This window comes from Callithrix jacchus, chromosome 16, assembly GCF_049354715.1.
Source record: "Callithrix jacchus isolate 240 chromosome 16, calJac240_pri, whole genome shotgun sequence".
Lineage (NCBI taxonomy): Eukaryota > Metazoa > Chordata > Mammalia > Primates > Cebidae > Callithrix > Callithrix jacchus.
The window spans coordinates 78,439,647-78,456,938 of NC_133517.1; the positions used below are offsets into that span (position 1 = coordinate 78,439,647).

Consider the following 17,292-nt stretch of genomic DNA (forward strand, 5'->3'; position numbering starts at 1 on the left):
CGGATTACAGCTAATTGCCAATCCCCCAAATCCTAAAATCAACATCATCGCTCCATTATAGGAAGAGCCAGAATTTGAGCTAAAAGCTTCAACAAATACCATAGAAAAATATGTAGTTCCTGCCCTCAGGAGCTTACAATCTAGATTTGCCTTGTGCTCATACAAATGTCCCCATGAGAACCTTAGATGATAACAACACTTAATGAGCACTCACTGTGTGCTGGACACTATTTTGAGTGTTTTACATCTTTCATCTAATTCAATCTTTATAATAATCTTTAAGATACTTCGAGGTAGATGTGATTATTATCCTCATTATAGAAATTTTTTAAAAAATGGAAACAGAAATAGGATAGGCAACTAGTCTGAGGTCCCAGAGCTAGGAAAAAGTGGAGTTGGGGCTCAAATCTAGGTGTCTGTATACTAAGACGTCGGCCTATGTAAGTATCTTTGTAAGGTAGTAAGTATCTGAGGTACTCCCCTAGAATAATCATAACAATAGGAAATAATTCCTATGGGCCAGGCATTGTGCTGAGTTATTTTACATGCATTACTTTATTCAATGCTCGCAACTAGTGATCATCATCATTTATGTAATTCTTTTTTAAATGCTTCCATTTGTTTTCTCTTACATTTCTACAATATCAGTATATTTTTATCCTATAGATGAGGCTTAAGGAGACATGAACCTTTCCCAGGGTTAACACTACGGGACTCAATTCTTGATTAGTTTTCTCCCAGGTCTGACATCCACCGATTGGCATCATTTTACGTTTTGAGAAAGACACCTTCAAATAATATTCTAGACAAATATTACTCTAACAAAAACAATAATACGGCTGTTTATATAGTGCTTCACTTCTAATGCTTGGATTGACTTGAGTCCCATGACAAGCCTAAGTGTTGGTACCTCAGGTGGTAGATGTCAAAAGAAAGATTCAAAATATGAGGGGTAATTTGGAGTTATATAACTTTGTCCACACTCACTGAGCTACATTTATTCACTAGTTCACTTAAGAAATCAGCATGCTGTTATATTCTGGCCCTTGAGGGACAGAGCTGAACGACACCCCCTGTCTTCTGTTATTTGCACAGTGGAACAGTCTATGGATCCATTTTGAATCTGGTGGAAGGATGTCCATTTGAAGGGGTAGATGCTCTGATCCCAGTGGGCCATGCTTGCTCCCCAGGGGTACCCTCTCCTGATTCTTCACCTTCCTCTCCTTCAGCCTGGTGAAAGGTCTCCCTTCTCGGGAGACATATATCTTGAACACTTGGCCCTGATGAGGAAGTAGCTCTTCAGGGATTTTTTCAGCCATCTGTAAACAGTTTCAGTGGCAAGCTGAGAACTGTAATCCATGAATGGGACAACACTTTATAAGTCATCAAATCTAACTTCCAGAGGAACAGCTGGTGGGACTGATGCGGGGGAACGGTGAATCCTAGAGCAAAGTGCTAAACTTCTGTCTATAACTTGAGGCCACTAGAAAGACCTTGAAGTGGCAACTCCAGAAGCTCAGTTCGTAGGAAGCTCCAGTACCAACAGCCCCTTGATGATGATGGTGTTGGTGAAGGAGATAGTGCCCCTCAAGTTTCTCCCTGCCCTAGGCAGTCCAATTTTCACTCTGCAGACTCTTTCTGGCTCTAACTACCCCAGATAACAAGGCGTGAACCGGAATCGCACGGGCTTTAGGGCCAATCAGACATGAGTTAGAAAAATTCCTACAACGTAAACTTTAAGATGAATGATTGCAAACTCCCCGAACAGGGCTCAGAGACAATGCAATGCATAAAGAGGGGCCTTGTAATTTGAGGTTTGCAGAACCCAAAGTGAAGGGTTCAGGCAACAGGGCACTGCGGAAACTCACAGCTTTCACCCAACGAGCTAACAAAGTGTCTGGGACGCACTCCAGTTGCGTCGGGATCTTGGCTGAATCGGACGCTCAGGGTGGAGGAGACAAAAGCACAGCGGCTGCCCAGCGTGCGCCCAGCCCTCCCACCGCTGGTCCCCACTGCCAAGAGGCTGGCAGCTGGCGGGAAGGGGCCGGGAAACCTCAGAGCCCCGCGGAGACAGCAGCCGCCTTGTTTCGCAGCCCGGTGGCTTTTTTTTCCCCCTGCTCTCCCAGGGTCCAGACACCACCGCCCACCCCTCAAGCCCCACCTCTCTGGGGGATCCTTTCCGTCCCAGCCCCGAAAGCGTTAACCCTGGAGCTTTCTGCACACCTCCCACCGCTCCCGCCCAAGCTTCCTAAAAAAGAAAGGTGCAAAGTTTGGTCCAGGTTAGAAAAATGACTGATCAAAGGCAGGCAATACTTCCTGTTCCCGGGACACTATATATAACGTGAGGAGCGCACGGGCTGCGGAGACGCACCAGAGCGCTCGCCCAGCCGCCGCCTCCAAGCACCGGAGGTTTCCAGGGACCACAATGAACAAGTTGCTGTGCTGCACGCTCGTGGTAAGTCCCTGGGCCAGCCAAGAGGTGCCCGGCGTCTGGGGAGGCTGTTGCCACCTGGTCTCCCGACCTCCCAGCGGACCTGCAGGGAGAAGGCTCCACTGGTTTCCTCCCAGGAGAGGCTTGGGATCAGGCTGGAGCAGGAAACCGCTTTCAAGCTATGCCATGATTCCCCTAAGATGTCCTTTTACGCTGCAAAGTTTCTGCTGAGTTTATGGAAGACAAGAATGAGAGGGGGTAGAGGAGGGAGGGAGAAAGACTAGAGAAGAGAGAACTTTTTTGTTTGAAAATTTTAAAAAGCCATTAACCTCCGTCTTCATCTCAGAGTATTAACGCTCTCATGCAGTCCATACTATCTTTGCTTAATGAATTTGGACTTTTACTATTATTACTGGCAAAGAAGTGGTCCCTTAGATTCAGGGTAAGTTGGAAGAAGATATTAGTCTTCTTAAAACAATTATAATTAGAATTTGGATACATTGAATATGACATGATTATTAGATTTTCTAATATAAGTATGGGAAATTTTGAATAATTTGGAGAAAAGATCTCTCACATACACACACTCACACTTCTTAACTATGCAACTTAATATCTGAATAAAATTTCATTGTTAAAATTGATTATTTCACTGCTCAACTTCAATATACTGTGGAAAATATTGGCCGTATGTTAATTATATTCTAAAATATACATAAATAATTGAAGTTCAGTACTAAATAGGGCAAAAAATTGTTTTTACAATGTTATTTGGAAAAGAAAGGAATCTCTATGACTTAGATTAGCTTCTTCTATTTTTTTTAAGCTTAGGTTTTAGTCTGGTTAATAAAATTTGCATGTAGGTTTTTCTATGACCAATAACTTATTTTCTTTATGTCACTAGAGTGTGGAATACACAAGATATGAATCAGACATTTATGCAAGGCTAGGAAAAGCCATATTTAAGCCATATATGTGTTTTGGATGTGTTTGAGTAAATGTTTGAATTTCAGCCTCCAACCCACAAATAATGAATAGAAGGCTAGGTAGTCTTCCACTTAGGTCCTAGGATAACAGAAACATAAATAAGTAAATAAATAGCAAAGACACTAAAGAAACAGTAAATTGGATAGGAGGCTACACATAAGTATGTTAATATATGTGTGTGTGTGTGTGTGTGTGTGTGTAGGTGTATACCTTCATCAGTATAGATACTATGGAGAGCTTTTTAAAAAGTGAATCTTTATTAAAATATAACACATTGAGAGAACTGGGCAAGTCATTCGTGCCTCATGGAGTTTTTCTAAGTGAAGACTTTTGAGCTAGCATACATCTAGAAATACATTATCAGCACCTCATGGAGTTTTTCTAAGTGAACACTTTTGAGCTAGCATACATCTAGAAATACATTATCAGCACCTCATGGAGTTTTTCTAAGTGAACACTTTTGAGCTAGCATACATCTAGAAATACATTATCAGCACCTCATAAAGTTTTTCTAAGTGAACACTTTTGAGCTAGCATACATCTAGAAATACATTATCAGCACCTCATGGAGTTTTTCTAAGTGAACACTTTTGAGCTAGCATACATCTAGAAATATATTATCAGCACCTCAGGAGCTCCCGTCACTACTCTGTCCATAGCCAGAACAATCAGTATTCTGATTTGAACACCATAGATGAATTTTGCTTGTATTTGATCTTTCTATAAATGGAATTTATGCATTTTTTTTTGCATTTGACACCTTTCATTCAAAGTTTTGTTGTGAGATGCATCTGTACTATAGGATATAAAATAATTTGTCCATTTTCATTGCTGTATAGTCTTCCGTTGCATGGATACACCATAATTGATTTAATCATCCTAGTTTGGGGCTAGTATAAATAACTCTACTATTAATATGGGGATGCTTTTATTCTTCCTAGCCCTTTTTATTTTGTCCAATATTTAATTAATAATAAACACACTAGCAATGAGTTAAATTTCAGAATGTCCACTAAATATGTTTCTAATTAGAAGTATCCATAAATGATAGTCAAATATTTTTTATATATGGTCTGTACAGGAAGATAGACATATGTGTAGATAATACTATTTTCAGATGATACAGCATTATCAAAAGAGAAGACTTTGCATGTGTCTTAAACACAATAAACACTTTATATAGAAAGAATTTTGCTTCCCCTTTCTTTAGCTTCTGAGATTTACTTTATTTTGAAAACGATTGCAAATGGACACTCTGCACTTACACATAGAGTCCAAAACACCCTTTTGTAAAACCAAGGTGCCATTGTAGGAACTAGAAGCACCACAGATACTTAGTTCTTTAATAATGGGCATTCCACTAGCACTAGTCATTAGGACAATGTGAAAAGCAAGATGGACACTATTCCTGTCCCCATGGACCCACAGTCTAATGGAGAAAGGAGAATTGGCCAAGTAATTATGTATATAGAGTTGCAAAAAAAGAAACTACTAGATGACTTGGGAATATAAAATATTCTGCCCGATAGTACTTTATAAAGGAAGTTTCTAGTGCAGTGGTATCATGTGGACCAAAATTCAAATACCAGTACTACCACTTCCCAACCAAAATTCAAATACCAGTACTACCACTTCCCAACCAAAATCCAAATACCAGTACTACCACTTGCCAGAGAAATGACTATGGCCAACTTACTTCTTTCTGGAGTTTTAGTCTTGTCTTATATGCATACATCCAAGATAACCGCATAAAGTTTCTGTTTCATATCAACACTAGCTTCTAGCATGATACTGACAGATAACTAACTGTAGGACAATTTAGAGCTAAGTGAACTACGTAAACAATGTGCTGATGATACTCAGAGGATGGAGAGACGGCCATCTACTGTCATCCTGTAGGAGGGTTATGATGTTTCATTGTTGGAGATTTAAAATCAGATATCCTGGACCAAAGAAGTGAGAGAAGACAAAAGTGTGTAGCAAAACAGAATTCTCGGTTCTTTTTGTGAGTGCAGAGGATATGCTGGTAGGAGAGCAGAGGAGGAGGTAGGGATGGGATGGTGTCATTAGTGCTAATGTCATAGACATGGGCTCTCCTGGAATGTTCCTTAATGCAGTTAAGCAGGGGCCCACTCTGTTTAACTCAGGCTTAGGTTTTAACTGATGAATGAAACTTCCCATCATTTGGTATCAGAACCATTCATTGAACTTCTCAAACCTAAGTTCTGAATTAGTGTTATGATACTAGGAGTTGGAGTGGAGAAGTGGGCAGGGAGGGAGTAGATTTATTTTTCCTCAGGAAAAATGTCTGGTCTGTCTGTTTTCCTGTAGAATAATGCCTTTTGGGACTTTCTATTGTTTTATTATTGTTTATTTCGGTTTCTACTCCCTCCCCTTAGTGGTTAAAGTTTTTGTTTGTTTGTTTTGTTTTGTTTTTAAAGAGAATGAATACTCTGAAGTTTCTAGGAAAATCTGACATACCCTCAAGCCAAAACAGTCCTGATCCCTGTCCATAGCAACGTTCCTGGCCTGGGTCACCTAGCAACCTCTAGCACAATTTCTCATTTCAATTTAGTTTTAAATTTTACTTAAGTTGAAACTCTAGCTGTCAAATTCCATTGATCAGGCAACTAAGCATTTTGCACTAGATGGTTTATCCAGTGAGTCATAGGAGGAGAGCTGTGGCAGGGTTGATCATAGGGAACTAAACACACACACTCAGGTATTTTTGCTCTCCTAGCCACTAACTTGCCTGATGGGTTTTGCTCTTGGCAACCCTCAGTCCCCTGCTGGGATGTTCCCTTTGTCTGAAAGCTTTTTGTAAAGAGCATTACTTTCTCTAGCATCTTATTAACCAATAGCATTTTATTTGAGTTTCTCTTTTGCAGCCAAAAAATAAAAAGAAGAAAAAAAGACTAGTGAATATATTGAAGGGAAACAGTAATCTCACAAAAATATGTGTTTGCATTAAAGCCTTGACTGATGATGCCTAGCTGCTCCTTATGTTGCTACAATGGAGCAGAGATGCTAAAATTATCAGGATATTTGAATGGTTTACCCTATAGGACAGTGGTTCTCAATTATATCAGATTGCTTCCCATGTACTTTTACAATAAATCCTTTGTAACAATCTCCTTGCTCTCCTGAAATGAAATTCAGAGTACACATATTTTACCTACACATATAATTTTTAAAAATCAATATACTGGCATAACTATACTATAAAGAAGTAATAAAAAGAAAGTAATTTATAATAAAATAGGCTTCACTGGAAGACATAAAGAAGTAGTGATATGCTAGCATCTTTTTGTAAAATTGCCATGAACACACAACTAGGAATAAAGACTGGGGAACATGTGTAATATTGGTGACTCAGAAACATGGTCACATTGGCTTTGGTGCTGTGATTCCAGATCAGTTGTTAACAGGACACTTGAATGTGTGTGGGATGTGGGATTATTCTCCATTGTTCAGGAGGTCTAGCAGCATGCAGTCATCATGACCATAGAAATACCCCACAGATTCCTAGAACTTCTCCTAAGGGACAGCACCGCCTCTGTGGCACAGTATAAGCTCTTGGCAAGCACAGATTTTCATCTTGTTCATTTGTAGTCCCAGTGTCTCCACAAAACATGACCCTAAAGGTGTGTTTCCTGAGTTCAAAGGAACTATAAAGAGATTTGCTAGGGTGTTGAATAATCTACTAGCAATTTCCATGAATGTTCCAACAGAATTTAGCTTACTGCCAGAGATTTCTCTTCTAATGTTGGCTTTGATCTCTTTGAGAATATACACAGAACACCCTACCCACCTGACCAATATTTTCAATAGATTCGTACATTCCTACCATAAAGGTTCATATCAGTACCTTCATGAAAGCCCATTCTTAAACAAGTAACAAAACTGAAGCAGATTCATACATTGACCTTTGGAGTATAATCTAAGCCTGGCTGGACCACTTTTCTGGCCTTCCCATCCAGTTGGGACTGTGCACTATCTACTGAGTAGAGAATGCAGGTATATACAGCTACTGAGTGGAGAACAAATGATAGTGGGTTTGGGCATCAGGTGTTCATTTTTGGTTTGATAACTTTTATATGTTTGTAATATGTCTCAGTAAAGATGTCAGGTAGGCATTTAGATACAAAATATTTCAGAATATAGGAGAAGCTTGGGCTGGAGATTAAAAAAAAAATCTGTCTCATTAGCCTAGAGAGGATTTTTGGAGCCATAGAGAAGGATGACCTCACTTGGCAAGAGAGAAGAGCATGAAGCCGCCCCAGAGCAGAATCCTGATATCAACAGTCTGGTAAACAAAATGCAAATACGAACAGCAGTGGCAGCCATGTTTAGAAAAGAAAACAAAAATCAAAATAAAACTTAGCAACCCACAATAGCAGGAACTAGTGAATCGGAAATCCTAGGAACATCCGTAAACTATCTATGCGAGAAGAAAGAGTGAGGTATGGCCAACTTGAAATAGATACAAGGACGGTGTTTTTATGTGACATGTAATTAGTTTTTGGAACTCACTACCACAGAATATTTTGGGGTAACTAGCATACAAAGTCTAAAAAAAGAATCCTTTTAGACAGTTGTAAGGGATAAGAATAGTGTTACAACACATTAGGTAAGAGACTGAGTGGTACCCTCTCTCTCTCACATTTACCTGGCCTCTCTAAATGAATGTTCCAAGGCTAGAACAGTCTGCAGACACACTAAAATGGTTCCTTCCACCTACAAGTTGACATAATTTCCGAGGTGCTTGAGTAGATTTTTTTCACTCAAATTTCTCAGAAGCACCTGAATCAGCCAGACCATAAATGGATAGAGGATGCAAGAGGAAATGAAATTTAATTCCTAAAGCCCTTCCAAAATAAGTAATGTGCTGTTAATGGCCTTGATTTGCCAGTTTTTTGTTGTGACTAAAAAAAAAATTCACCTCTAGATTTATAGTCTTAATATTCATTGAAATATTATTTGATTTCCTTGAAGCCATCTTCTTTAAAAATAAAATCAATAGCCGTAAGATCTGTACTTCAATTTAGACTGGACCTTTTCTGTAACAGCGTCCTAAATAATCACCAATGAAATAGGAAAATAGGTGTCAAGATGAATTTAGATTTAAGACAAGACGGTGACTCATCTCAGTTTTGTGGCTGCCTTTAGTAAATCCAGTTTTCTTCTCTGGTCCTTGATCCAGAAACCTCAGTTCTCTTGCCATGTAATACTACTTTCTTGTTCGAAAAATATTATTCTATTCTTAGAAATACAAATATCAGTTCTCTATTCCTTAACAAATTCTCCTGACCATCAATTTGGGTCAACTTCACCACTACCACCATCACCAAAAAATGTAATTTAATAATTTAGTTGTGGGTCATGGTGACAACACTTTTGCAACGGCAATGTTGAGAGGCAAGATTGTCTGAGGCACATTCTTCTTGTCTTTAGATATGCACAGAAGTTATTAATGTGCATATTTTTCATATTCCATTTAGATAAAATCGAGGTTCCAAAGTTCTCAGTTCTAGTTGGTCTCTGAGCTCCAATGGGTGACTCCACTTCTATGGGTTTTACTTCCCGCACCTCTAAAATAGAGGTGTTAGAGCAGGTAATATGTGGAAGGTCTGATGTAGTTTCAAATTTTTATCACACACACACACACACACACACACACACACACGATTGATTTGTACATTATTTCCTGCTCAAAACATGCAAATATCAAACAGACATATTTGTCTGTAAAAATTATGTTACAGAAATGTTTTTAAATATTCTATTTTGTTGCCTTTGTGAAAGTTTTTTCTGCCCCATTGGTTCATGTAAAATAAATCTATTTAAATCAGTAAGACCACAAGATGAAGCACCTTTTGAAATGTTACCTACCTTTAGGTAGTATGACTTATGTATTTTAGAGCAACAAATTATTCTTTTAAGCCAAAAAAAATTTTCTCATTCTGAGACACATTTTTCTTGTCTTTAGCCAGTATGCATCCAAGTTATGAATGTGCGTATTTTTCATATTCCATTTATTTAAAAGCCAGGTTGAAGACATCCCCTCAGGAGTTACTGAAGAGATGTAATTATGGTCACTTGCAGTCTCCTTAGACTCATTGAGTGGAATTTTCTTTGAATTTGTAATCACAAGGACGTACTTGACAACTTCACACCATTCTTTGGAATAAATGTCAAACCTTCAGGCAGAATAAGCATGATAATGGGTAGGTTGGCATGACCATTAACAACTACACTTGAATAATGCACCAGGCTGATAGACAGAGACCTCTGCACCCATACTCTGTTTCCTGTCTCTTTTAACGTCCAGTAAAAAACTAAAACAAGTCAACTAGATTGTGCTAAAGTAAATGCCAAACAGAAAGCATGAGCAATGTTTATGAGGCTGGTGTACTTGTTAGTGCTCTTTGCCAATTGTTCCCAGTTCTTCTGCCTTCCAGAGGCTGGGTGGGACTGTGTATCCTAGTCTCCTGGGGAGGATGGGGCCAGGGAGAATGTGAATAGTTCTGGCCAGTAACTCATTAGTTAAAATGATGTAAGTCACTTCCAAATTAGAGCACTTAATAGTTGATGTATACAGCCTTCCCAAAGTTGTTTCCTCTCTCTCTCTCTTTTCTTCCTTCACAGCAAATCAGCAATATTTCAGATATTGGTTGCTATATCATCCTAGGTCCTGGATAGAGGACAATATTAAGAGCCTTAATCAACTAGGGACTTCAGTATGTCTGAGAAATAAATCTTCATTTTTTTTAAGCCAGTGAGATGTCTGAACTTGTTTATTGGCATGGCATAAAACCCAACCAGCCTTGACTTATTCAGTAACCAAATCCCAGTTATATCTGATCATTAAGAGTAAGCAACTGCAAAGAACATTTACAAATCACAAAAGACTAACTCTGATTTTAGATTCTCCTTCTTCATCAAAGTTATTGTTAGAAGGATTCATGAAGAAGAATGTGTCTTCTGATGCTGAAAACTCGAAAATTCAAAATTTAGATTATATAAAGGGTTAGCTGGGCTGCAGAGTGGGAAGGTCAACAGACATTTAACAGTAGACTGCAAATCAAACACCCTATTTTGTGACAGTAACCAAACAGGGATCATGCTTTCCTTTTCATTGCTTGGAGTTGACCCTTCCCCTGTAGCAGTTCAGTTATATTCATCTACAACTTCTGCCCATGTAAGCCAAGCCAAAAGGAAGAGGCCATAAAGTAGACAGATGCTAATCATTTTTAGAATAGGTACTGTATTTGGACCTTACATACCATATTTCACTTAATTTTCATGGAAAGCCTATGATGGGGAGATTAGTTTCTCTATTTCAGAGACAAGGAAACTGTGGTTCAGAAAAGTTAGGTAACTTTCCCTAATGTTACCCAGCTGGGAAGATTTTCTGCTTTATATTAGTGTGTATCAATTAGCCAAGTCCAGTGAAAAGTACCCATTAATCAGCAGAAACCCTCTGTGGATATGCTGAACCCAGAGTTTTCCACAGGGGTTAAGAATGCCCAGGATGGGGCTCATGAGGGTCAAATTTTTGGGTGAAGTTATCTCTGTATATTTCTCATCCTTTTTTCACCTCCTTCTTCAGCTTCAGGTATTCACCATATTTCCTTTTTTCAAAAAATTTATGTATTATACTTTAAGTTCTGGGGTACATGTGCAGATGGTGCAGGTTACATAGGTATACACATGCCACAGTGGTGATTTACAGCATCCATTGCCCCATCATCTACATTAGGTATTTCTCCTAATGCTATCCCTCTCCAATGCCCCCACCCTCTACTATTTCTCTCAGATAAAGAAAATGTGGCGCATATATACCATGGAATACTATGCAGCCCTAAAAAAGGCTAAGTTCATGTCCTCTGCAGGGAGATGGATGAAACTGGAAATCATCATTCTTAGCAAACTGACACAATAACAGAAAACCAAACACTGCATGTTCTCACTCATAAGTGAGTGTTGAACAATGAGAACACCCATGTCCTCTCACAGGGAGGGGAACATATTCTTTTCTTTAGCAATTAAATGCCCTTGCCTTAGTGGACATGAGTTTAAACCCATATTCCCTAGGTAACAGAGCATAAGGCAAAGAAACTTTCTGTTTTAGTACCTTTTAGAAAGTGCAATCCTGGAGAAGCAGGAGTAAGTGTATGATGAGTAACATAGAAAAGGAAGAACAAATTCAAGGGAGTGAATCACTGAGAAGCTACTGCTTAGTATAAATTGCAACTGATTATTCAATCACATAGGACCATCTTCCAGAGAGGTTGTATAAAGTACTGTATTTCAGTACAAGAGAGGAAGGGAGAAGCATTTATTCACTCGTATGGGTAGATAGGGGGATGAATAGATGGATGGATGGTCAAATAGGTAGGTAGGTAGGTAAACAGATATATAGTAAATCATATTGAATTTTATGTTGTATTGTAGTGGATCATTTATATGTCTATCTTTTTCATAAATTGCAAGTTCCCAAAGGGAAAAGTCAGTTGTTAAAGGCATAGGTTCAGACAGGATAGGTTTTAAATCCCAGCTTTAATGTGTGCTAGCTCTGACACCTTTGAAAAGTCACTCAACTTCTTTGAGATTCAGGTTCTTCACATGTAAAATGGGGATAATATATCTCATTAGAGGTGGTTGCAGAGGATGGATGAGAATAGCATGTGAAGACAGGGCTGAGTATAGAGCCCACTATACGATAATATTCTAGTATACTAAGCTACTACTAGTCATCATATCACCCAAGGCTTCTAATATGATATTTCACACATCATAGACATGCAGTAGATATCTACAGGTTTAACCTGGATTCTGTTTTAGTCCATGTCTTCTTCTAGCTTCTATTCCATTTCATCACCACATGGCTTTTCCTATCTAACTTTCACCAGCTGCCCATTGTCCTATATTGATTGGGCTTCAATACAGGTCATTAATAACCAAAAAGGATTCATAAGGTAATGTGAACAATGGATTTTCTTTAAATAAAAGCAACTGTAGAGATAAAATGGAATTTAAAAATGATGTTCAAAAATATCAACATACAAAAATGCATTGCCAGTTCTGAGCCAGAATGCCAGGGACTGTATCTGGAAGACCTTGAAGTAGTCGTGTTATCCTTGTGCTCATCAGGTGGGCCTGAATGAGATAATTACAATGAAAAATTCGTCCATCCCTGCTGTTGAATCGGCTTTCAAACTTGATGCTATTTCTCAAATCTGATGGTTAACAGAAGCCGAAAGGAAGAAATATTAAGATGTATGAACCAAAATAAGTGTAATTTTTGTGTATCTCCTTGGAAAGTTTTAAGCATATCCCTGTATTAAAAGTTCTCTATTCTCCGAGGGTTTTTTTTTGTTGTTGGTGTTGTTTTTTGCCTTCATTTGTTAATCTCTCAAATTTTAAATATCTATAAAATTCCCCTGAAGAAGCAAGAAACATCATACGCAAATTCAATCTAACAATTATGATTGATTCCAAACACAAACAAGGTATTGCTAATTAATTTAAAACCCTTCATACAACTAAAGGAAACTTCTGAAGGGAACAAAAATACACTGAAAGTTATATTTTACCTGAATACAGTTCTTCAGCCTCAAGGGAAGCAAAATAGTGTGGAATTTGGCCTAGTGACTCACTTAATAAATCATAATTGTTTATGTTTCTTTTCCCCCCTTCTCCTAGAAAAGTGGTTGGCAGCAAATCAGGTCCGTATAGATGAACAGATTTAATTCATTTGCCTTTCCTGCCTTACCTAGAGACATAATCCTCGGCCAAACTACTGGCTATTGTGAAAACTATTAAGCAGGGTAGACTCTCAGGTGGGGAACTGGCAGCAGTAGATAAACCTCTCCCATGAATTGTCTGCTCTTTTCACACATTCACCTTTAAAATGTAAATGAAGAACAAATGGAGCAGTAGATACAAAACACCATGTGAGATGAAAGATGCTTTAAAAACTTTCTTCCTTTAGGCACATTCTGTCATCACTATCATTTCACAGATGAGAAAATTGCAGGCTTTGTGCTTGTCCTTTCGAATGTATCCTTTACATGGTGACTATTTGCATCTATGTAATTCCAATGATCCTAATGATACATAATCAATATGTCTACTGATTTGAATAGTTAGATATATTGAATATTTTCCATGTATGAGACACCATGCTACGTATTTAAGAAATATGGAGGCAAATTGTTTTCTAGCTGAGTATTCTAAGCAAAGTCCTGGAACTGCCTTGAGTCATGTGTCCTACACCAAGAAAATGATGCCAATTGGGAAAATACTGAAACTAATTTTATCAACAAGTCCAAGGTGCTTTTTCCTGAAGACAAGAACAGGTGGACAATGAACATATGGCACAATTTAGGTGTATTACTTCATACAGAACAAGAACCTTCAAAATGTCTCCAGAAATGAGTCTGATTTGAAATGTCTCCCAGTGCCTACCTCCTATGTAATTAGTATGTGTAATGATGTATCATGATTGTCTGACTCTTATTTCTTATCAAGTTTATGTCCCTTTGTTGATCTGAAATATAGCAATTGTATTGAGGTAAGTAAAAATAAGGCTTATTCACATTATACAGGTGATATCATGGTTAATAAGTGGTGGGGGAGCTCAGTTTGTAATTGTGGCATGCATATTCTACATGCAGGTTTCCCACTGAAAGTGCTTTTGTTAATTCTCATGGATCAAATTGCCAGGCTGTGCACTTTTCAGAATTTACATATTCATTACCCATTTAGCATCCTTCTTGAAATTCTCTGTGTTATCTCTACTTTTTTTAATCCTTCGCTTTTTCATTCTACCTCACAAATGTTTATAAGTCTCAAAGGTTAACACTTCTGTCCTTTTTGGCTTGTACACAATTTCCTTGGGTAATGTCACTACATTCTCTCTGCTTCTAGAGAAATTTATGTGCTTCTAACTATGAAAGCTGTGTCTTCAGCTGCTTTTCTGTTCTGAGTTCCCAATACATACTTTTAATTGTCTACCAGACATCATCACTTGCGTCTCACATAGAAGGCAGATAGATGTTCCAAACCAAATTCATTCTCTTTCTCAGTAACTGTTGGCTCTTCCTGCTGTCAGTAATTAATGGCAAGACCACATACCTACTGGCTATAATTTATGTGTGTGCTTTTCAGTTGCTTCTTAGCACCATTCCTCCCAATGAATCAGCCAACATGTCATATCTATTCCTTCCCCCTCTTTCTCCATTATCAGTGCCCTCACAATTTCCAACGGGTTTTCTGTTGAGTCTTTTATTGCTCTTTTTTCTCCACTTTTATGCCTCCAATTGTTTTGCAGTGATTTGTGAATATTTTGTATCAGAACTGGCTTTGGGATGCATGTTTACATTAACTTACTGAACGCCATCACTTACGCATATTCTCAGAACATAGCAGTTGTTTCAATAAGTGCATGAATAAATGAATTATTTGAGGAATGGAGGAAAAGGTGAGAGGAGCTGTAATATAAGACTATAAAAAGTCAAATAAACGACACTCACAGGAAAATAGTTTGTTTTTGATAACTTTCATAACATATACTACAAGAGATTTTTAGTACATTCACCATGGTTCATATCCTGGATGTTTCCTTTCTTGGCTAAGACAAACTGTAAACTGACATGGTTTTGAAACTGACCAGAAGTTTAGCTAACTCTGGATAGTCTTCAAATAGTTCTTTGCGGCAAAGATCATGACGAGGGATCACAAAAGGAACTCCCAAACCAAGTGGTTATTTCAGGCTTTGTGTGGGCTTCTTTTAATGAATTTCCATAAATGGAAACCCACTGTGTCACTCATGGTTCTGCATACATAGAGCAAGCCCAGTCGTACGGGATTGGCTGCATTGCATAATGCAAAAACAAACTGGCTGGAGGAAGTATATTCTTTTGTTTTTTAGGAAGAAGCTTATCAGTGGAATTCTCTAGTCAAATCAATTGTGATCTGAGAAATTTTCAACTCAGTAGCTTTAGACAAGAGCTAGTCTTAGCACAAAGAAAAGTCAAGGTCAGTATATGTGGACTTGAGGAAGGCTGTGATTGATCTCCTAACATTGGTGATCTTTAACTCTATGCACTTGAGAGTAAATGAAAACTAAGCACTTCAGGGCTTACTCTTGGACTATGCATGATGGCAGTAGTGTAAGAGAAAGCATTTGGTAAACATTAAAGGAAGTGACCAAAAATTCATTTTATATGGCACATGCTCTAAGTTTGAATTCTGCCTGCACTAATTACTGTGTTGTGAAACAAGTTAACTACCTTGACTCATTTTTATAGCTGGTGGAGACTTAATGATAACAATAATGATTAAACATTCTAAAGTAGATACAAACCAAAATACTATATACATTGTTTATTATTCCGCTGTCTGGCACAGAGTAGCTTTAATATATCTATGCTTGAATGAAACAGACAAAACAGGCCAGGTGTGGTGGCTGACACCTATAATCCCTGCACTTCAGAAGGCTGAAGCAGACACATCACTTGAGCCCGGGAGTTCAAGACCAGCCTGGGCAACACAGTGAGACCCTGTCACAATAAAAATAAAACTGAAATAAACAAAACAGAATTCCATGTTCAAAATACTCCTTCTTTCCTTCCTGCATATACCATTATGACACTTTTCTACTTCTTAAATATGGGGAATTATCATTAGAAATTAGTATGTTTGTGACAAACAGTTGAATAACTGAAAAATCAGTTAAGCACATTTAATAAAAATCATATACATAGATCTTAAATATTTCATTTTGACTTAAAACATTTAAGTAAGCATTCGTTCTTCTGTATTTTGAGACACAACTAAATGTCTTCTTGGAGACTGTGTTTGCTAAGTCTCACGCTGTCTTTGTTACAAACCCATTTCTATAATTATTATCCATCCATTCAGTTTTGGAACTTAAAGATATTTATGAAACTAATTGATTAAATGATCTTCTAGAAGTTTTCCCTGTTTTAACAGTTATCTCGCCTATTCCAAATTCTACAGTAGGTTGTTTTTCGTGTGTTTTATTTTGAGGAAGGGCTTCATTTTTATCAAGTCATTCCAAAGCATTCCATTTACTTTTCATTGGAAAATGATTTATGTTTTCACACTCATGTTTGTTGGGTTAGGTAATATTTAATTGAATTACCCAATTACAGTTATAAGTACAACTAGCATGAACAGTTTCAGAACTGACTTTTGTTAAGCATGCAAGTCCACTGATAGGATCAAGCATGAGCTGGCTTGCTAGAAGGAAGGCATAACTGATAGGCTGGGGCATTGGGTGGTGTTACAGAGGGAATGGAAGGCATGGTGAATCTGAAAAGATGATGTTTTCTGCTGTAAAGACGGGTTTCACAAATAAAACAAGGTGGAACAAGAAGTATGAAAGGGGTTAGAACAAGACATTTATTTCCAAGTTCACTGGGTAATTAAACTAGGAAACCAAAGGATAATACATGGTAGAGGTAGAAAAGGCATTGGAGAACAGCTAATTCAACTCACCCACCATCTTTACCTACCAGCATGGTCTGCTAGCATTTGATACATGAGAAAAGATGCTTAAACTTAAAATGGAAAATTCTTTAACATTGGCTCAACATTAAAGATGGAAAGCAAGGAGGGGACAAGCTAGCTGAGATGCAACCTCAACTGTCCTTTCAAGAAAAGAAGAATGGAGGCTTCAGAAAGAAATCCTTGACTGATGGGAAGTGCTAGATTAGAAGACTTTCAGATTCTCTTCAAGCCTAAGTGGTCTATACCAAATGATGGGTAGACACGGAATGGGGGGAGGATGAAAGAAAGAATACAGAAAAATTCATTTAATTCTTTTTTAAAAGTCAAGCATA

At 38.0% G+C, this 17,292-nt stretch overlaps 2 protein-coding genes across 3 annotated transcripts in view; one reads left to right on the forward strand and one right to left on the reverse strand.

Moving 5' to 3' along the window:
- COLEC10 (collectin subfamily member 10) overlaps nucleotides 1-17,292 on the reverse strand; it is a 513,203-nt gene that overhangs the window by 158,870 nt on the left and 337,041 nt on the right. The window lies entirely within an intron of this gene.
- TNFRSF11B (TNF receptor superfamily member 11b) overlaps nucleotides 2,362-17,292 on the forward strand; it is a 28,060-nt gene continuing 13,129 nt past the window's right edge. Inside the window, exon 1 of the mRNA XM_002759271.7 lies at nucleotides 2,362-2,455. Coding sequence (XP_002759317.1) covers nucleotides 2,426-2,455 — 30 coding nt within the window. The 5' untranslated portion in view covers nucleotides 2,362-2,425. The remainder of the gene's footprint in view (nucleotides 2,456-17,292) is intronic.